A 23,321-nucleotide genomic window follows, 5' to 3' on the forward strand; every position below is an offset into this window, starting at 1 on the left:
CCCGATCAAACATCTCTGGAGAGACCTGAAAATAGCTGTGCAGCGACGCTCCCCATCCAACCTGACAGAGCTTGAGAGGATCTGCAGAGAAGAAAGAGAGAAACTCCCCAAATACAGGTGTGCCAAGCTTGTAGCGTCATACCCAGGAAGACTCGTAGCTGTAATCGCTGCCAAAGGTGCTTCAACAAAGTACTGAGTAAAGGGTCTGAATACTTATGTAAATGTGATATTTCCAGTTTTATTTTTTTATAAATTTGCAAAAATGTATAACAAACCTGTTTTTGCTTCGTCATTATGGGGTATTGTGTGTAGATTGATGACGGGAAAAAACAATTAATCAATTTAGAATGAGGCTGTAACGTAACAGAATGCTGTATGTGTGAATCCAAACATACAGTAGCACCCCCATTTTCTCCCCCAACTTACAGTATGTAGGTGATCACTCCGATGCTCCTATTGGGGGAGGCAAACACAAACAAAGAAAGAACTTAGTTGTGGTTATTTTGATCACAGAGGCCTAGAGAGACACAGTTCTTATCTCAATATCTTAACTTTATTCCAAAGGATGTAGACATTAGAGCTGTTGTGGTGAGTAGTTTTTTAACGCTTGCTTTCATATTTCTAAAAGTACTATAATCAGCTGCCTCTGGCAGTTTCCTGTCTAAGGCTCTGGAGGAGGGGCATGACACATCAAAAACATAAGCCTGTCTGTTTGTCCCTAAAATAAACCTCAAAGATCAACGCAGACATCTGAATGCTCCTTTACTTTTTGGGGGATAGTCACAATGTTAAGTGTCCTGGGGTACGAATTTTTATTTTTTAAAAGTCCCTCAGTTTTGAGCACCATTTATTAACGCTGGGCTGGAGTGCGTCTGGATACACTCATATTCTACTGTACTACAATCAAGTCCAACCCTCCGTTGGTCCAGACTCCGACCAGTTCATTTCTGTGTCAAAAAAACAACACAGTATCTAGCCGAAACCCACTAGAGAATCAGATTGTTATACAGTGTCTGAACACATAGGGTGTACCTAATGCATTCAACCAGAAACAGTCACACTGCTTTTAGGGAAAGCGTGCCTACACACGCCCAAACGCATCCCAAGGGCTTATTCATCAAGATGGAAGGGGGACATTTTTCGTATATATCAGGGGTGTGGGATGGGTGTGTTTTGAGGTTCCATTTAGGTGTCTGTATATACAAGTGTGTAGGTTGGAAGAGACGGCAGTACACACACTCACCACATGTCGACAGCTGTGCTCAGAGGTTCGTAGTTGATCACTTCAGGGGCTGAGAGAGAGAGAGATGAGATTTTAAAAAAGAATCATGTTTATGTACTATTATTATTATTAGGTAGCTTAGCAGTTTAGAGCATTTGGCCAGTAACCGAAAGGTCGGTGGTTCGAATCCCCGAGCCAGCAAGATGGAAAGATCTGCCGTTCTGCCCTTGAGGAAGGCAGTTAACCCCCAACAACAAAAACTGCTCCCTTGGTGCCGATGACGTGAACGTCGATTAAGGCAGCACCCGCACCTCTTTTATTCAGAGGGGTTGGGTTAAATGAGGAATACGCATTTCAGTTGAATGCATTCAGTTGTGCAACTGACTAGGTATCCCCTTTCCCTTGTATTTACTGAAATGCTCTACCACTATACTGCTTTGGCAATATCTACAAATTGTATTTCATTCCAATAAAGCAATCGGAGACACTTGTCTATGCATGTAGCTGCATTTATGACAAGCCCAGAAGGCCTGTCAGACTTCACACTGCCTGAAGGAACAATTTCACATAGTTAAGAATGCAAACTGAACACTGCATTCGTCAGAAAACCATTAATAGATTGTTCCTACAAGTCAAACAACCCCAGTGGCTTTGAGATAACTTCCTCCACCAGTTGCATTGTATTATTTAAACCTACAGTACTGTCGCTGCTACTGCTGGGAAAAAACATTTGAATTCCAAACAGGAAAAGATTTGTAACCATGCCAACCTTATCATGCTGGCCAAATCTGTGTTGAAGCAGCTAGTGTTTGACAACAGCTCTTTGTCTTGGGGCAAACTACCTGTGGTTTACAAATCTAATTGGATTTTAAGGATATTTTTGCTTTATCATGCATTTTTGTTTTGTGATATGCTGAATTAATAATATGTCGATTTTGAATATATGTAGAATATAATTATTATATTGATAAGAGGTTTCTTAAAATGGTCTGGGTTGGGGGTGTATTTTAGTTATGACTGAAATGGCAACTATCCTACATCATCCAAATCACTTCCTGTTTCAACTGGAATTGCAACCACCCTAGTTTATCATAACACCATCAACCCAGATCATGACACTGCACTTCTTGCACGGTCTCCATGGAAACCCCTGGACCTGGAAATACACGCTCACTTCCACAGAACACAGTAGGGACCTCAGCCACATAGGCACTGCATTACAAGTGGCCTGTTCCAATTCTTTAATAATGCATCTGTTGTGAAGGGTCATGCCACTCATACAGTCTTCTAATTGTCTCCAATTACCCTAGACCGCGCCCCTTTCCACCACACCTGTTTCCACTCCTAAATCATGCCACCGCCGCCTTTTTCCACCCCTTTCAGGTCCTATTTAAGTGGTATGCTCCTTCCTACACACTATAATAGTTTTCTTGGTGATGCCATCCTGCTTGATATGATTAAGTAAGTTAACCATGTATATTATGCTGCCTGAACTTGTTATGTTGTATCCTTTATATTCATGCTAATGCACCTTTTATGTTTAGCCCTGGCAGCCTCCTTAGTTTGTAGTTTTATGTTAAGCCCATTCCCTGTAAGTCACAAGGAATTACTTTGTCATGTGTGCAGCTTTATGTTGTGTTCATAATGTTTCCCTTTTGTAACTCCCTTCGAGACCACTACATCCAATCCTATCTCCAAGGCCTTACAAGCCACATCCTAAAGCACATCCTTCTAACCGCCCTTACAAGCCCTACCTCTGTTTGTTCCTGTGTTCTAACTTGGTGTAATAAATACCCCTAAACCTGGATTCCGGCTCCATCTCCTGATTCTCATTCTGACTGATGCACCATGGTGGCAGAAACAGTCCTGAACCTAGCTTAGTCTGTCCTAGTCCTTTTCTTCAGTATCCTTCCTACCTCAATCACTGGTGGGACAATTAGATATAACGTAAGCGATGGGTTTCACTACATAGTACTCAAGAATCCAGTCATGTCAGTAAGTACATCACAGCGACGGTAGAGGAAGGATGCATTTACATGGTATTTAAACTGGGCCTAACTCATATGAAAGGACTGTACTACTCACGAATGTACTGGGGGGTGCCACTCATGCACTTGTACTCCTCCCCTGGCTGGAAGCGGTGGGCCAGCCCAAAGTCGATGATCTTAATGTCGGTGTTTGGCGCCATCTTGTCTGACAGCATGATGTTTTCCGGCTGATCGGGGAGTAAACATGTTACATGCAAAATGAGGTCAATCTGACCATAATGGTCAACTGCATGCTGACCAACCAGCACGCAAACAGCATGTTCGTCAACACTAGTGAACAGGCACACTCCCTTTAGTGGCACCTGTGGATGTTTCTGCTAATAAGTAGCCGTGTCAGCATGTTTGTTTTGGGATGGATGAATACAGATATGCTCTTTTCACTTCAAGTACTTATACCTAAAGGCCTGGGATTTTAGATTAAATAAATGAACAGGCTTTGATGTGTTACTATTTTTATGCGTACTACTACATTACCAGTGTTATTGGGGAGGTAAATCACTACTACAGACTATTGCAGTATGTAAAATCAATACATTAGCATAATTTACCTTTAGGTCAAAATGGCCTATTTGTTTGCTGTGCATAAAGCCCACGCCCAGTAGTATCTGCTTCATGAACTCGATGGCTTCGCTCTCTGTCAGGTTCTCCTTCTCAGCGATGAAGTCAAACAGCTCTCCTCCATTAATACTGAAAGAGAAAGGAGGAAAATAAATGGAGAGGAGTGTTAGAACTTAACTCTACTACATAATTCAGCCACTTCAATGGAATCAATGACTTGCCCTGCATGTATGACCTGGGTTCAAATAGTATTGTTTTCTCCCTCCTCCACTCACAGCTCAAGCACCAGCACCACCTCGGCCCGGCTCTCGAACACATCTTTTAGGGCCATGATGTTGGGATGCTGCAGGGCCTGCAGGACCTCCACCTCCCGCTCCACGCTCTTCCTCTCCACGCCCAGCCGGCTGCTGGCGCACTTCCTAATCTTCAGAAACTTCCCAGCCCAGCGAGCCCCTGTGGCCCGCTCGCGCACCTCCCGCACCTGCCCAAAGTGGCCACTGGGGCGGCGACAGAGTGCAACAATTTATTTAGTTGTTTGGAAACGTTTTGAAATGGGTAGGTACTACCTGAGCTTGTCCAATAAAAATACATTCCTCCTGAACACAACACATATTTATTTATGTAGCTGTCCTGCAATGTCATTTGTGATGTTGAAAAGCAACAAGACTCAGACATGAGTACTTTCTTTCTATTCACAATTCGGTCCATTTATTTATTATTCCAATTGCTTACATTGAATTTGAGTTAACATTGACCTATGCAACAAGACAGCATATGCAAAATTGACCTTGAAAAGTAACTGAATTCAGAGTTATAATACCTTCCTCACTTAAACAGCCTCATACAAGAATACCTTTTATAATGACCATCCTTACCTCCCAATTACTTCTCCAATCTCATAGAGGTCTTCCACATTATCGAGCTTATTAAAGACTGCCATACTGCTCTTCTTCTCCCCAGTTTCTCCCTCTGTTTCCAGTCACTGTATGTTACTGGTGGTTCCGTCCAATTTCTGCATGGTGCTCTCAACTATGTCTTCACAAGGTCGGGACCTGAACAAAGAAAGAAAGAAAACAATTAATATCACAGTTCTAAGGCAAGTGTGATAGCACGCAGGGGTATTCAACTCTTACCCTATGAGGTACGGAGCCTGCTGGTTTTCTGTTCTACCTGACCATTAATTGCGCACACATGGTGTCCTAGGTCTAAATCAGTTCCTGATTAGAGGGGAACAATGAAAAAATGCAGTGGAACTGGCTTCGAGGTCCAGAGTTGAGTTTGAGGGGATGAATTGAATCCTGACTTTATTATTATGATTATGATTATTATGGATCCCCAAACACAAGGCACATCACAAAAAACACTGCTACATATCTACAACACAAAACCAATATTGAGATGTGCACCCGCAACTCAAATGTTCAGATATATCTTCAGTTGAGGCCAATGGACGATTTTAGCTCAAGACCGATCTGAAATATCTGAAATTAGGATTCCGCTCATAATAAGGAGGGGGCTCTATAGAGCTCGCCAGCTTGTAGTCCTAAAACCCGGAAATGAGCTACCTCTGGGTCATTCAGGCATCCCAGTGGGAAAAATTTATGGCGAAAGAATAGGGTTCTGGAATAAACTCAGAAAATAAGGTCAGAGGTTAACACAGATTTAGGAGATGTTATAGGTTTTGTTATATGAGATAATAGCTGTCAGTTAACATGACCTTTATGAATTATGAAGCCTTTGTGTTTTTAAAAATTACATAAATTCTTCAAAATTAGCTGATGATCTCATAGAACCAAACATTAAAGATCTCCTAATCCTGTGTTCACCACAGACCTTATTTTCGGCGTTATACAAAACCTTTACAAAAACGCCATTCATTTTCTCCATAGGCTTTGTCCAACGAACCATGGTAGAGTTAGTGCTTACAAAAATACGTAATTACTATTTCTCTCTATTGCAACACAAATAACTTCAAACCACAAACCGTGATAGAACAATGACTCAACAGTAGTGGCATAAGGGTCATTCCATTTGATTTCAATCACTTTTTAAACGAAAAAATTTTTACGAAACTTTCTATATATATTTGCCCATAGTAGAAGTGGTCAGAAAGTAGAGAGGTGCTCAAAGTTGATCCATTTTGCATACCCACCCTACCATGAGACATCCATATCTTCATCACTGGAAAAGATACACGGCTGAGTTTGATCATTTAAAAGCTTTCAAACAGGGTTGACCAACTATTTTATAATTTCGTATATAAAAAACTTTTAATAAAGAATTGTCATTTTTTTTTACCTTAAACATTAATTTTATTTGTTATTTTTCGCATTTGTTGTAGCTTAGACCCTATTTTACATCATCTGAGGTGTTTATTGTTGTTCCTGCCATCGGTTGAGACACAGCATGCTCTTGAATACAGGGTGGGTGTCATGTTTTGGCTGATATATGTACTAAAATGGGGGTACAATAGACATTTTAACTTTCAAATAGTAGCACAAAGATGGTGGAAGATCCACAAATCAGAAAATGTGACTTGAATGGAAATCAGGGATTGGAACCAGTTCAGGGAACCGAACCAAAAACCGAAAAAGAACGAAAGTGATCTCTAGTGTTCCGGAACAGAACCGTTATTTTCAAATCTTGACAACTGGTTAATAATGTTATTCTTAGTTCCAAAAATATTCCTAATTTCTAGTGTATAATTCTGTAATTCAGTAACGTTATAATGCTAGTAATAGCCTAAACACATTCCAATTCACATCATGATGTTCAGCACTTCAAGCCAAGCCCCCTCCATGTCCACCTCTCGCTCTCTCTCCACCCGTGAAATTTCAGTAGCATCTCGAACCTGCATTTATCTGTCCAGTCAAACATGTAAACAACCATCTTATCCATTCCACAGCAAGCTGCTCTATCGGCGCAAATTGGTGGAGTAAATTAATGAGTTAAATGTAAAAACATGATTGATTTCACAGGTTAAAAAAAGGAACGAAAAGGAACTATATGAACCGTTACTTTTTTGGGGTTCGAAACCGGTGCCGAAACGTTATTTTCTGGTCAGAACAAAAAAATGTGCAGTTCTACTCGGAACAGAACGATTGGAAAATACTATTGGATACTATTGGAGTGTGTACAGCCTGCGCAAAAAACTAAGTAGATCTCATGCCTTTCAAGCGACTTTTCTCAAATCATCATTAGAGTCTCATTGTGCAGCCTTACAATGCATTATAAATCAAAACATATAGCCCAATGTTTGTAGAACAACTAAAGTTACATTAATAACTCTAAATTAAGCATATAGGAGTACCTATTTCTTTGTTAACCGCTCAACACAGAATAGCCGCATGTGCGCACTCCCTCAAATCATTTGGAGAAAATATTTATATTTTATTCAGCTTTGTTCAATTGTATTCTTCATACTATAAAATAATGCCATGGAATTATAAGCAAATCTTGTCTGCTAAATGAACTAGTGTAGCCCACAACCATTTGGCATAGCCACAACAGGACCTAGAATAAGGACAACTCAGAGTATGCTATTATTTTCTTCTGAAATAGACTACATTTTCTTCATATCTGTCACGCCCTGGTTCTGGGGACAATGTTATGTTGAGCCAGGGTGTGTAATTCTATGTTTGATTTTTCTATGTTGGTCTGAGTGACTCCCAATCAGAGGCAACGAGTGTCAGCTGGGTGTCTCTGATTGGGAGCCATATTTAACTGTCTGTCTTTCACGTTGTGTTTGTGGTTTCTTGTTCGTGTTGGTGTGTGTTTAACCATAGACGTCACGTTTTTCGTTTGTTGTTTTGATCGTGTGATCATTTAATAAATATAATATGTTCACCCGCAACGCTGCGCCTTGGTCTCTCCATGACGATCGTGACAGAAGAAACCACCTAAACCAGACCAAGCAGCGTGTCCAGGAGCCATCGCTGGCAGATCTCCGTGGCAGCCTCGACTGGGTCAAGCCTAGTGAGGAGCAGAGAGGGTGGACTTGGGACCAGTTGAGGAGGAGCTTCGACTGGGTCAAGCCCATTGAGGAGCTGAATGGCGAGAGTTGGAGACAGAGGAGCGAGAGTTGGGCGAGAACGATGGAGGCCTGGCCCACGGGGAGGAGAGACCCCCAGAACATTTTTAGGGGGGGGCTCACGTCATCGGGGCAGCAGGAGGCCGCGATAGAGCGGTCCAGCGGGTTGGCAGAGGAGGCCGCCAGGTTACGGGAGTCACTGGCCACCAGGGGGAAGGAGGTTGTAGAGGCACGGCGAGAGGTACTGGCGTGTGTTGCCAGTCCGGTCCGGCCTGTTCCTGATCCTCAAGTAGGGCCAGTGGTGTGTGTTCCCAGTACGGTCCGGCCTGTTCCTGCCACTCCCACCAAGTCAGTGGTGCGTTTCGTCAGCCCGGCGCGGCCCGTTCCTGCTCCCCGCCCCAAGTCAGTGGTGCGCGTCGTCAGCCCGGTCCGGCCCATTCCTGCTCCCCGCACCAAGTCAGTGGTGCGCGTCGTCAGCCCGGTCCGGCCCATTCCTGCTCCCCGCACCAAGTCAGTGGTGCGCGTCGTCAGCCCGGTCTGGCCCATTCCTGCTCCCCGCACCAAGTCAGTGGTGCGCGTCGTCAGCCCGGTCCGGCCCATTCCTGCTCCCCGCACCAAGTCAGTGGTGCGCGTCGTCAGCCCGGTCCGGCCCATTCCTGCTCCCCGCACCAAGTCAGTGGTGCGCGTCGTCAGCCCGGTCCGGCCCATTCCTGCTCCCCGCACCAAGTCAGGGGTGCGCTTCGTCAGCCCGGTCCGGTCCATTCCTGCGCCCCGCACCAAGGCAGGGGTGCGCTTCGTCAGCCCGGCTCGGCCCGTTCCTGCTCCCCGCACCAAGTCAGTGGTGTGCTTCGTCAGCCCAGTCCGGCCTGTCCCTGCTCCACGCACCAAGCCTACGGTGTGCGTCGTCAGCCTGGTAAGGCCCGTTCCTCCTCCACGCACCAAGCCAGGGGTGCGCGTCGTCAGTCCAGCACAACCCGTGCCTGGGTCATGTCCGGAGCCGGATCCGCCGCCTAGGCGGAGTGCCCACCCGGTCCCTCCCTGTGGGATTTAGTTGGCGTGGTCGGAGTCCGCGCCTTTAGGGGGGGGTACTGTCACGCCCTGGTTCTGGGGACAATGTTATGTTGAGCCAGGGTGTGTAATTCTATGTTAGATTTTTCTATGTTGGTCTGAGTGACTCCCAATCAGAGGCAACGAGTGTCAGCTGGGTGTCTCTGATTGGGAGCCATATTTAACTGTCTGTCTTTCACGTTGTGTTTGTGGTTTCTTGTTCGTGTTGGTGTGTGTTTAACCATAGACGTCACGTTTTTCGTTTGTTGTTTTGATCGTGTGATCATTTAATAAATATAATATGTTCACCCGCAACGCTGCGCCTTGGTCTCTCCATGACGATCGTGACAATATCATGCTTCTTTAGACCCGTCTAAAATAAATAATGGATTTATTGTGACGGTGTAGGCTATATTACATGGATGCTAAATGTGTTTATGTTAATTAACGATCAATTACCGTGAGACCGACAGTTATTTGCTTGACAATCACTGGCTGACGAAATTTCGTGACCGCCACAGCCCTAGCCTGAAGGGATATTTCCATTCTATTAACTACATTTCTATGATTGAAATGCCACCCACCCTGTATTCAAGAGTATGGCGTCTCATCCAATGGCGGGCACAACACAAACACCTCAGATTATGTAAAATAAGGTCTAAACTACAACATACAGTGAGGGAAAAAAGTATTTGATCCCCTGCTGATTTTGTACGTTTGCCCACTGACAAAGAAATGATCAGTCTATAATTTTAATGGTAGGTTTATTTGAACAGTGAGAGACAGAATAACAACAAATACATCCAGAAAAACGCATGTCAAAAATGTTATAAATTGATTTGCATTTTAAAGAGGGAAATAAGTATTTGACCCCCTCGCAATCAGAAAGATTTCTGGCTCCCAGGTGTCTTTTATACAGGTAACGAGCTGAGATTAGGAACACACTCTTAAAGGGAGTGCTCCTAATCTCAGTTTGTTACCTGTATAAAAGACACCTGACCACAGAAGCAATCAATCAATCAGATTCCAAACTCTCCACCATGGCCAAGACCAAAGAGCTCTCCAAGGATGTCAGGGACAAGATTGTAGACCTACACAAGGCTGGAATGGGCTACAAGACCATCTCCAAGCAGCTTGGTGAGAAGGTGACAACACAAAACACTGTCAATCTCCCTCGGCCTGGGGCTCCATGCAAGATCTCACCTCGTGGAGTTGCGATGATCATGAGAACGGTGAGGAATCAGCCCAGAACTACACGGGAGGATCTTGTCAATGATCTCAAGGCAGCTTGGACCATAGTCACCAAGAAAACAATTGGTAACACACTACGCCGTGAAGGACTGAAATCCTGCAGCGCCCGCAAGGTCCCCCTGCTCAAGAAAGCACATATACAGGCCCATCTGAAGTTTGCCAATGAACATCTGAATGATTCAGAGGAGAACTGGGTGAAAGTGTTGTGGTCAGATGAGACCAAAATGGAGCTCTTTGGCATCAACTCAACTCGCCGTGTTTGGAGGAGGAGAAATGCTGCCTATGACCCCAAGAACACCATCCCCACCATCAAACATGGAGGTGGAAACATTATGCTTTGGGGGTGTTTTTAGCTAAGGGGACAGGACAACTTCACCGCATCAAAGGGACGATGGACGGGGCCATGTACCATCAAATCTTGGGTGAGAACCTCCTTCCCTCAGCCAGGGCATTGAAAATGGGTCGTGGATGGGTATTCCAGCATGACAATGACCCAAAACACACGGCCAAGGCAACAAAGGAGTGGCTCAAGAAGAAGCACATTAAGGTCCTGGAGTGGCCTAGCCAGTCTCCAGACCTTAATCCCATAGAAAATCTGTGGAGGGAGCTGAAGGTTCGAGTTGCCAAACGTCAGGCTCGAAACCTTAATGACTTGGAGAAGATCTGCAAAGAGGAGTGGGACAAAATCCCTCCTGAGATGTGTGCAAACCTGGTGGCCAACTACAAGAAACGTCTGACCTCTGTGATTGCCAACAAGGGTTTTGCCACCAAGTACTAAGTCATGTTTTGCAGAGGGGTCAAATACTTATTTCCCCCATTAAAATGCAAATCAATTTATAACTTTTTTGACATGCGTTTTTCTGGATTTTTTGTTGTTGTTATTCTGTCTCTCACTGTTCAAATAAACCTACCATTAAAATTATAGACTGATCATGTCTTTGTCAGTGGGCAAACGTACAAAATCAGCAGGGGATCAAATACTTTTTTCCCTCACTGTATGTGAAAATGAAAAAAATCAGAGTTGATGCGTTTTTAGATAATTGACATTAGTGGTACAAAACAGTTTGACAACCCTGTTTGTAAGCTTTTAAATGTTATCAAACTCCACCATTTATCTTTACCAGTGATAAAAACATGGATGTCTCATGGTAAGGTGGAGTATGCAAAATGGGTCAACTTTTAGCACCTCTATCTCCTAAATGTTTTGTCAGTTCTGACCACTTCTACTATGGGCAAATATATATGGAAAGTTTCGTTCAAATCAAAAGGGGTGCGGTCAAAGAGTTATTGAAATCAAATGGAATGACCCATAAGCCCTTATTAGCAGTGAACTGAAGAGTGAGCCTGTCACGATCGTTCACGGAAGATACGGACCAAGGCGCAGCGTGATAAGCGTACATTTTATTAAGTACTTAACACGACACAAAACAACAAACAAACGATACGTGAAGTCCTAGGTTACACAAAACAAACCTTTACGGAACAAGATCCCACACCGACTAGTGCCAAACAGGCTGCCTAAGTATGGTCCCCGATCAGAGACAACGAGATACAGCTGCCTCTGATTGGAAACCACCCTGGCCAACATAGATCTAAACGATCTAGAACATCAACATAGAAAATATAACACAGAAACTACACACCCTGGCTCAACATTTCAGAGTCCCCAGAGCCAGGGCGTGACAGTACCCCCCCCCCCCCCAAAGGTGCGGACTGCGACCGCGCCACACAAACACAACAGGGTAGGAGCCGGGTGGGCATTCCGCCTCGGAGGCGGATCCGGCTCCGGGTGTGACCACCACTTTCTCTCCACCTCCCCGTTGCGCCCCTGATCTGGTCTGGCACCGCTGACTGGAGCTGGACCCGACGACGGTGGATCAAACCGTACAGGCTCCGGACTGGAGCCGCTGGCCGGAGCTGGACTGGACACCGGTGGAGCGGATTGCTCTGGCTCCGGAGTGGATCCGCTGACTGGAGTTGGACCGGACCCCGGTGTAGCGATTTGCTCTGGCTCCGGAGTGGAGCAGCTGACAGGTGCCGGACCAGGCACCGGTGGAACAGGCACGGGCCGTGCAGGACTGGACACACACACCACTGGCTTGGTGCGGGGAGCAGGAACGGGCCGGACCGGGCTGACGACGCGCACCACTGGCTTGGTGCGGGGAGCAGGAACGGGCCGGACCGGGCTGAGGACGCGCACCACTGGCTTGGTGCGAGGGGCAGGAACAGGCCGGACCGGGCTGGCGACGCGCACCACTGGCTTGGTGCGAGGGGCAGGAACAGGCCGGACCGGGCTGGCGACGCGCACCACTGGCTTGGTGCGAGGGGCAGGAACAGGCCGGACCGGGCTGGCGACGCGCACCACTGGCTTGGCGCGAGGGACAGGAACAGGCCGGACCGGACTGGGAACACGCACCACTGGCCTGGTGCGGGGCGCAGGACAAGGCCGGACCGGGCTGGCGACGCGCACCACTGGCTTGGCGCGAGGGACAGGAACAGGCCGGACCGGACTCGGAACACGCACCACTGGCTTGGTGCGGGGAGCAGGAACAGGCCGGACCGGGCTGGCGACGCGCACCACTGGCTTGGTGCGAGGGTCAGGAACAGGCCGGACCGGACTGGTGACACACACCACTTGCTTGGTGCGAGGAGCGGGACTAGGTTTCCTTATAAACCTCCGCTCCTTCTGCTGCCTAACCAGTTCCTCTCGCCGTGCCTCTACACTCTCCCTCTCCCTTAACGCCTCTTGTAGCTCCTCCCTCCGACCAACTAACTCCTGCTCCCTCTGGACCAATAGCCCCCGTAACCTGGTGGCCTCCTCTTCTAGTCTGCAGATTCGCCCTGTAGCTGCCTCCTGCTGCCCCGTCGTCCACGCCGTGTGCCCCCCCCCAAAATGTTTTATTGGGGTTGCCTCTCGCGTGTCCGTCGGCACGGTTGGTGCCGTTTCTCCTCTCCTGCCTGGGCATTTACCTTTGCCCATGGCCCTTTCCCCGCGAATATCTTCTCCTCCTGGGCACGCTGCTTGGTCCTCTTTTGGTGGGATCTTCTGTCACGATCGTTCACGGAAGATACGGACCAAGGCGCAGCGTGATAAGCGTACATTTTATTAAGTACTTAACACGACTCAAAACAACAAACAAACGATACGTGAAGTCCTAGGTTACACAAAACAAACCTTTACGGAACAAGATCCCACACCGACTAGTGCCAAACAGGCTGCCTAAGTATGGTCCCCAATCAGAGACAACGAGATACAGCTGCCTCTGATTGGGAACCACCCTGGCCAACATAGATCTAAACGATCTAGAACATCAACATAGAAAATATAACACAGAAACTACACACCCTGGCTCAACATTTCAGAGTCCCCAGAGCCAGGGCGTGACAGAGCCGGTGTTTTGAAGTGTAAGTTCACAGAGTATTACTCTGCCTCTACCCACAGTGTGAAAACAAACATGATTAAAATAACAGGCTAAAACCCTCAGAAAGCCTCAAGTGTCAAAGTACATCAGCCCATGCGTCAGTGAGTGTTTTTTTCCCTTGGTTATGTAATGCAGCCCTTTTGAAAATTCTCATTGGAGATTGGTGATCAGTTTTGAAAGGATTACTGATGTTAATTGCAGGGAAGAATTCTCCTTGTCGGCATCCAGTCATGCATAATATAATTAACCAAATACAGGGAGGGTAAAAGAGAGTGAAAGCGAGAGAAAGAGAGAAATGCTGACAACGAGAGAAAAGCATGTTGTCTCCAAAAACCAGCATCATAAAGACAGACAGACAGACAAAAACATGGCGTGAGGGAGGGAGGGAGAAAGAGACAGAGACATACAGAGAGAAAAGAGAGCAAGAGAAAGAGAGCGAGGACAAGAGGGGTCAACTCCAACAGTCTGCAAATCATATAGAGGGAAAATCAAATCAAATTGTATTTTTTACATGCGCCAAATACAACTGGTGTACACATAAATGCGTCTATTTGTGACAGAATGTGAGTGTTTGTGAGTCTTCCTGTACATATACTAACTACAGAACACAATCATATCTTTCACTCTCGGACTCCCTGTCTGACAGTATTTATGTGCATGTTCCCTCCCCTGGTCCATGTGCTAAAAGTCATTCTCAGATGTTGTTCACGCCCATGTGTTACAATAAATCCTATCCCAGCCTCTCCCAAAAAGACATTCCCGAGACTCCCCTCGTGATCCACCCCCAGCTTCCCACCCCAATACCATGAAGTCAACAACATGACAACATCCTGAGAACAACTGCGTTGATTCAAGAACCAGCTCCCCCGCAACTCCAAAAACCACCCCTTCCCCAAATAACACGACAGTGGAACAATGGTGTTGTTTGTGAACGGTGCACTATGTCATCATGTCAAGAGGTCCGATAAGCGGCTTAAAGTGAGGCCTTGTTCCTAAACATGGGCCAAAATAGACAGACAGACCGTGGCTTTACTGTCTTATCTAGGGTGGTTGTTTGTGGGTGCCGCCAGCAAACTGGTGTCTGTGTGTTTGTGTATGCAAAGTTGGTGTGTGTGTGTGTGTATCTGGCTGACCTCACAAAAGATGAGTCAGAGATACACAGTACAGTTCAGTTCTGCTGAAAATATGCTATCATCATGGAGTGTAGAGAGACTGAGCTGTTCTGAGATTACTACTGCTCAACCCACTTGACTTCAGTGTGGGCACAAGCCATAGACCAGTACCATGTAAACAGAGTGTATTCTATTCTGTCAGGAGCATGGCTCAAATTCGCAACCTTCTGTACAACAACACACGCCACTCAAAACCAACTGTATTAGCCAACTGAGCAAGAGACTGGTCTGGCACTCCATGAGCGACAGTTAACGTTCAGATTTCAGTCATGTCACCAATGTACTCCAGCCAACATGCTATGGGGCAGGCGTGTTTCACATCCACTACTGTACACAGTTGATCAGAGGTGGCACCACAGGTCTCAGAGCGATGGGGCCATTTTTTTCTCCTGATGGTTACCTGCAGGTAAAACTCCTGAACCTAGTTGTAGCAGGGACCTTAAGGGTTGCACTATTGCCTGGGGCAAGTGAACTGAGCAGTCAGGCAAATTGAGCCTGATCTAAAGTTGCCCCAGGTGATTTTTCTTTGTACTGAAAACAACAAAACTGTAAGGAATTCCAGTAAGCCTAAAACTGATATTTCTGTTTCATGCCCATTGTTTTAGTGAAAGACAGACAATTTATGGCAGCCGGGCAGGTTGAGCCTGCTCTGTGGTTGTCCCATTAGGCAGATATTTTTTAAAAAACTAAAAACAACCTAACTGCAAAGAATTCCAGTAGCCTAACATAGCTACTGTACACTGGGGCGTCGCAAAAGCAGTAGATATTTTTACCTGCTACACTGGAAGCGTAAATGTTGATCAGGGCGAAAGGAGCGAGAGCCACTATCCTATTGCTCTCAGGCATGAGCTGGCTAATTTAGCATTTTAGCTAATTAGCAACTTTGCAACTACCTACTACTTTTTAGCTACTTTGCAACTACTTAGCATGTTAGCTAATATTCCCCTAACTCAAACCTTAACCCCTAACCTTAACCCCTAACCCATAGCCTAGCTAACATTAGCCACAACAAAGTGGAATTCGTAACATATCATACTTATTGCAAATTTGTCACATATTGTATGAATTGTGATTCATAACATATCATACGAATTGTAATTTGTAACATATCATTTGAAATGGATGATGGACATCCACAAATTAGTATGTATTAATCCACAAATGAATACATACTAAAGTAAGTCGCTCTGGATAAGAGCGTCTGCTAAATGACTAAAATGTAAATGTAAAATGTAAATTAAGGGAGACAGATTTACGTTTACTATGTTACGTCTTTCCCTGAATCCAGGTTGGCTATGATGAGAACAGAGTTTTTCAAATCAGGTCACATACTGTAGTTTTAAACTCCTGGAAAAACTCCTGGCCTTACACAGAGATAATAGAATTAATAGGGCTGAGCTTGCTTTCTGTAGGGTTGCATCATATAGGCCTATATACATCTGTAATTAAAAACACATTAACACTGTCTAGCCTGTCATCACTATGTATTGATGTGATTAATTCCAGTAAATAATTTAGATTTAAAAAAGCCTAGCAAACTGAAGTTTGAATATAAAACAAATTTGATCACATTCACATTTTCTCTTAACACAAAATAAAATTGGCTTAGGATATAAATACATAACGTTACCGCTTCGTTTCCCCTGGCCAGATGGGACAGGGTGCATAGGTAGGCTACAGTTGATCAGACGCTAATGTTTACGCGCTGCCCCACCTAATTGAAAAGTGCTGCTGGAGCAAATGCCTGCTCGCCACACGTTTGCCAGCGGCCCTGAAGTTGATACATAACTCAAAACTGTAGAGTAGGGTTTCCGGAGTTGCCAGTTGGGACTGGAGTCACTCTCCAGGCATCCGCCTCTAACTCGTGGCCAGCAGTAACTGACTGAATGAAATGAATGACAGTAATGTTAACAAATGTCATAATCTCTAGGAATGATCTTGGTCCGAGTTGGCAACCAATGTTCCCTCTAAACTGCGCGCGCGCAGTAGCGGCAGTCGAGATGTACAAGATTGAACTTCACTCAACTTTCTAGAGCAGTGATCACCAACCGGTCGATTCAGCTGCCCTGCGCGCCGGGTAGGCGAACTGTTGCCATTTTGAACTATTTCATTTGAACTATGTCTCTGAAGGTACAAACTATGCCTTCCCGGCGGGCCCAGAGAGCAAATCAAGTGCACTATAGGCCTAACACTGGCCAATCGGATGGCTCAGATTACAGTGTCTGCAGTAATTTAGCAGGCATAAAAGAAAGCTACAGCAAAGTTGATACTGTGAGATTTCAAAACGTTTAAAACCATGACTAGAGAGAGACTGTCAACGAACACAGCAAAGAGATGCTGTTTTTATGAGTGAGTTCATGTTTAAGTTCTTGCTCAGCACTGTCAACACTTTGTATTCAACACCTTTATAAGCCAAAAAATGTGGGGTTTTCCTATTTCCACTCAGCGCTACAACAAGCACTGCAGCAGTAATGAATGAGTAGGAAAGTGTTATTATTAGCGGCTTGGGTATTTTTTCATATCTAGGAATATTTCCCTTTCTCTGTTCATAGGAGTAACAACATGAATTTGTGCATGAGGAAGAAATAATGCGGTGCGACTCGAGTTTCGCCATCAGCTGGAAGACGGTGTCCCTTTTTGGTCAGTGTCAGTGGAGGAAAGGGAGAGCGGAGGGATGTTGAGAGGCGGACCCTCAGTCTGCTGCTCTCTCCCTCCACTGAGACTGACCATCAGATGCAGGCACCATCAGCCCAGTAAAATGCAAATAAAAAGCATTTTTTTTTTTTATGTATGCTCACTCAGCTGTGCTTCACAAGTAATACAACAATGGATCTATTACCAGTGTGATCATATAGCCTACCTCAAATTTTGAAATATAATTTAAAAAAATGTCCCGAACAAGAACAACAATGCATTGGCAGGGCAATTCAAGCAAAGCCAATATGAGGTGATAATGTATTGGGCCTATAGCTTACTGCACAAACCTTATTGCTACAGTACTGTTTTTTATTTGGTTAATGTTGCATAGGCTTACATTTTTTAAGTCGTGTTAAAAAATAATCTGCAGGGTAGATCTCGGCTTGCATTTTGACTCAAAGTGATCTTGACCCAGAAAAGGTTGGTGACCACTGTTCTAGAGTTTTCCCTGTTAACACTGTCAACGTTTCCCTTTACTGTGGCAATTGTGATCGAATCAACGCAATATTAGCCACATTCAATGCAACATACCGAAACAAAACAAACTCTATTGCATTGACACACACTACTCAGCCGGTGCGGCATAAACAATCAGAGCTGCAGTAAGCCTATATTATATTATATTACTTTGAACTGGACTGTGTTTACAGCATGAGCGGTTGTGAGTAGATGCGCTTGTTTTGAGATCAAAGCAAGAGCTGCATGTAGACACGTGTGCACATTTTGTTTATATCCTTTGCTAGTTAGTGAATTATTAGCCCAGTTATAGATCATTTGTAGTCAGCAATAGCAGAGTAATTGCTTCCTACAAGAGCAGAAAACGTGTACATTTCTAGACATCTTTGAAAAGTGAGTCAGGTAAAGAGCTTTTTTTCTTAAAGGGGCAGTATTGTATTTTGAGACAGGCTTGAATAAGCTAAGTAGCCAATAGGTAGAGGGTATCATAATTTGTCTGATTCTCTGTAATAATGGTATGGGAATAATAATGGATTTTATTTTTTTAAGTGGTTTCTTGCATCAAACAACACAATAACATTTTCAGTCACCTCCTTGTCTGAAGGACAAGTGGATAAACAGGTTAATGTCAAGCCCTGCATGCTTTTTTTTTCTCCAAAAGTCTCATGGAATGTAGGCCTACATTGAACACCACTCATTGGCTGCTACTGTAGGCTGAATGATAAAACAGCTATTTCCATGTTAAAATGCTATGAGATACATTTTCTCCATTGATTTTTATGGTAGGCCACTCTGGTAGGCCTACATTATGATCAAATAGCCACAGTAGCCTACATGGCCACTGTTAAAACTGTAACTTAAAGCGGGTACAGCGCTAGAAGCTGCACAGAATTTTCACAAAGTTAAAGTTTGCGCTCAGCAGACCTGAAATCTGCTCAGTGACAAAAAAATGTTTAGGGAACATTGTTGGCAACCATACTGTTGAGTGCAGTGATTATTTGTTATGTTCAATGCTGTTTGTTCAATGCAGTTAGATCAAATCAGTATACTTCCCCAGAGTCAGAACAGTTAGCATGCTAACTGTTCCTGTAGACATCTAGTAATTGTGCTAACGCTAGTTAGCATTGGCTCGTGAAACTATAACTTCCTTCATTACATTTACATTTTAGTCATTTAGCAGACGCTCTTATCCAGAGCGACTTACAGTTAGTGAATACATATATTTTTTTTTCATACTGGCCCCCCGTGGGAATCAAACCCACAACCCTGGCGTTGCAAACGCCATGCTCTATCAACTGAGCTACATCCCTGCCGGCCATTCCCTCCCCTACCCTGGACGACGCTGGGCCAATTGTGCGCCGCCCATGAGTCTCCCGGTCGCGGCCGGCTGCGACAGAGCCTGGATTCGAACCAGGATCTCTAGTGGCACAGTTAGCACTGCGATGCAGTGCCTTAGACCACTGCGCCACTCAGGAGCCTACATACTAGACACAGAGACATAAACATGGTATCCACGATGGTTTTCTGTTGTAGCTAGCGATATTCATATATATTTTTTAAATAAAATGTAATATACAAAAATATCCCCCCCTAAAAGTTTTTTTTTCTCCATAAAAGCAGACCCCCTGCAGTACCTCTGCGGAACCCAGTTTTAAAAACCCCTGCTCCAGGGGATGTTTAGTGGAATCTTCTTTAGAGATATCTCTTACTGTCACAACTCCCTGTGCGCAGCTGCAGACCTAGCCCATTCATAGACGCTAACTACATTTAGCACCTATTTACAATAGTATCTTCTAGCCGGGGGATTTTTGTTAAGAGCCCCGATGCTTGCTTTAAACGTTAATACGCATCGCTTGCGGTACGGTTTTGGAAACAAAATGAACGTATCTTTCATATCAGCAAGAAATAAGTTTTAAAAAACAAAAGTTTAAATGAGTACACACCTTTATAGGGTTAGGGTTGCCACACTGCCATATTTCCATGTTTCAGCGCTTGTTAACGGAAAACAGACACATGACAGAGTCGACTACCTATGCTAATTAGCCATCTGCATCTCCGGACACCGTGATCTATGTGATTCGCTGCCCGTGCAGGTTATTTTACGTAGGAGAAACTTCAAGGGAGTTACGCACTAGAATGTGTGAGCACCGAAGTGCCATTCGATGTGCTGACCCCAACAGCCCAGTGTCCCTCCATTTCAAAGAGAGAGGACACTGGCTTTGTGAGGTTTTTTATTTTGGAATTGAACAAGTCAGTAAAAACAAACACGGTGGCGATGTTGACAAACACCGAAGGTCCAGAGAAAGACTATGCTTTTGTGAAGAGCCCCATCCCTTTGTTGGTCCAGTGACAACCCCCCACACACACAGTTGCATATTGTTGTATGCAACTGTGTTAAAACCGGTACAGTAAGTGTATATTTTGCATTTGTGTTTTTATTTTGATGTGATAGGAAAGCAGAGTACTTTATGTTTCTAGAACTATACCGCAACTGAGAATCGATACACGTTTAGATGGAGCATTTGGCTGTTTCGGCTGCCGGAGCCAATTCGCCTCTAAACAGAACATATAAGGTCCTTGGACTATAAGGAGTAACGTTAGGCTCTTTTAATCCCTTATTGGGCTACTGCAGACCCTGACCACACTTGTGTGTCTAAGGGAATGTGATCTGTTCATTTGTTGAGTTTGGCCTTCCCGTGTGTGTGTGTGTGTGTGTGTGTGTGTGTGTGTGTGTGAAAATACTATATTGATCACCACATAGAGCAAAATATTTAGAGGAGATTATGATCATTTGGACAACGCAATAATAATATATGAAAGCTGAATAGGTTGGAATTGAGCAAATATGAAAGCCAATGGGGAGAAAGAGAAGTGAGGGTGCCTAAACGTTACGCAAAGAAAGAAGAAGAAAAAATATCAGAAGCTCAGATGAACCAGGTATGAAAAACAATCCCATAATTTACTCCAAAAGAAATGGTGTGTAACGGGCCCAACTTTCTCATTTGAAAATTGCTAAACTTCAAATTCTGACAATCCATTACTACCATCATGACATGGACACAACCCGAAACGAAATGTTATATTCCAAAAGGTATTGCACAGTTTTTCATCAAACTCAACTAGTCGGGAACGAGCGAGAGATTGCAGCAGTGATACACAATCGACTTCGAGAAAAAAAGTGGGTGATAGAGAGCGGCGCATCGTTTATTATTATGAGGTTATAATTTATTGGGTAGCCTGGGTGGTTTACATACACACACACACACACACACACACACACACACACACACACACACACACATATATATATATATATATATATATATATATATATATATATATAGAAGCATAAGTCAGAGAAAACACCGAAAATAAAAAATGCGTCGAGAAGATCGTCAGGAGAAACACTCACCCAACTGAACATGCCAGACGAGGCTCTTTTGCAAACTGAAACATACAAGTGTTTGGTCTTCTAATGCGTTGCAATTACTTTTCCTTCATGACAAGTAGAAGGACGACTAGTTAACAACGTAGCACATTTTCCTGTGCATGTGTAAATAGGCCTACAGCCAGAGTTGTTTACAGTTAACTGTGGAATGCGGAAAAGTTACCCTTATTTCTGCCCCTCCTTCGGTTTCTGCGTAACTTTGTTGGGAGTGCTTGCTTGCCTAGGTGCAAACCCGCTATGCCTAGGTTGTCACTAGTTACCACAGTCACAAAGCCAAAATTGCCTATCATAACAATTAATGAAAACATGTGCTTTTTGGTGTTAATTTAAGGTTAAGGTTTGGTATAATGTTAGCAGTGGGTTTAGGTTTAAAATCTCATTTTCAAGAAGATACATTTTAGAAATAGGTGGGGTTTAGCAATAATTATGACTGTTGCTGTGGTCTCAAATGATGATGCCACTACTGAGTTCTTCATTCTAGTCATTAATTGCTCAAGGAAACAACGCAGGCGCATGCGCACACACACACACACACACACAAGATATTACAAATAAAAATATATGGACTTGAAACTCTCACAATCAATATGTTATGATGACTGCTCGTATCTAGTACTTGTACAATCTAGATGCCCTCAATCTCACACAAATCATCAAGGAACCTACCAGGTACAACCCTAAATCCGTAAACATGGGACCCTCATAGATATCATCCTGACTAATTGACCCTCTAAATACACCTCCGCTGTCTTCAACCAGGATCTCAGCGATCACTGCCTCATTGCCTGCGTCCGTAATGGGTCCGCGGTCAAACGACCACCCCTCATCACTGTCAAATGCTCCCTAAAACACTTCAGCGAGCAGGCCTTTCTAATTGACCTGGCCCGGGTATCCTGGATGGATATTGACCTCATTCCGTCAGTAGAGGATCCTGGATGTTCTTCAAAAGTGCTTTCCTCTCCATCTTAAATAAGCATGCCCCATTCAAAAAATGCAGAACTAAGAACAGATATAGCCCCTGGTTCACCCCAGACTTGACTGCCCTTGACCAGCACAAAAACATCCTGTGGCGTACTGCATTAGCATCGAACAGCCCCCGCGATATGCAACTTTTCAGGGAAGTCAGGAACCAATATACACAATCAGTTAGGAAAGCAAAGGCTAGCTTTTTCAAACAGAAATTTGCATCCTGTAGCATTAACTCCAAAAGGTTTTGGGACACTGTAAAGTCCATGGAGAATAAGAGCACCTCCTCCCAGCTACCCACTGCACTGAGGCTAGGAAACACTGTCACCACTTATAAATCTACGATAATCGAGAATTTCAATCAGCATTTCGCTACGGCTGGCCATGCTTTCCACCAAGCTACCCCTACCTACCTAGCTTATGTCCTGAAAGAGCTGCTAAATCTGGACCCCTACAAATCAGCTGGACTAGACAATCTGGACCCTTTCTTTCTAAAATTAGCCGCCGAAACTGTCGGAACCCCTATTACTAGCCTGTTCAACCTCTCTTTCGTATTGTCTGAGATCCCCAGAGATTGGAAAGCTGCCGCGGTCATCCCCCTCTTCAAAGGGGGTGACACTCTAGATCCAAACTGTTACAGACCTATATCCATACTGCCCTGCCTTTCGAAAGTATTTGAAAGCCAAGTTAACAAACAGATCACCGACCATTTCGAATCCCACCGTACCTTCTCCGCTATGTAATCTGGTTTCCGAGCTGGTCATGGGTGCACCTCAGCCACGCTCAAGGTCCTAAACGATATTATAACCGCGATCGATAAAAGACAGTACTGTGCAGCCGTCTTCATCGGCCTGGCCAAGGCTTTTGACTCTGTCAATCACCGCATTCTTATTGGCCGACTAAATAGCCTTGGTTTCTCAAATGACTGCCTCGCCTGGTTCACCAACTACTTCTCACATAGAGTTCAATGTGTCAAATCGGAGGGCCTGTTGTCTGGACCTCTG

General features: G+C 44.6%; 1 protein-coding gene across 1 annotated transcript in view; it reads right to left on the minus strand.

Moving 5' to 3' along the window:
- LOC311115485 (death-associated protein kinase 2-like) overlaps positions 1–23,321 on the minus strand; it is a 44,180-nt gene that overhangs the window by 14,700 nt on the left and 6,159 nt on the right. Inside the window, exons 2-7 of the mRNA XM_084157313.1 lie at positions 4,704–4,880; positions 4,104–4,325; positions 3,819–3,957; positions 3,308–3,437; positions 1,244–1,292; positions 427–453 (exon numbers count right to left, since the gene is read on the minus strand). Coding sequence (XP_084013439.1) covers positions 427–453; positions 1,244–1,292; positions 3,308–3,437; positions 3,819–3,957; positions 4,104–4,325; positions 4,704–4,768 — 632 coding nt within the window. The 5' untranslated portion in view covers positions 4,769–4,880. The remainder of the gene's footprint in view (positions 1–426; positions 454–1,243; positions 1,293–3,307; positions 3,438–3,818; positions 3,958–4,103; positions 4,326–4,703; positions 4,881–23,321) is intronic.

This window comes from Coregonus lavaretus, assembly GCF_964263955.1.
Source record: "Coregonus lavaretus genome assembly, chromosome: 3".
NCBI classification, from domain to species: Eukaryota; Metazoa; Chordata; class Actinopteri; order Salmoniformes; family Salmonidae; genus Coregonus; species Coregonus lavaretus.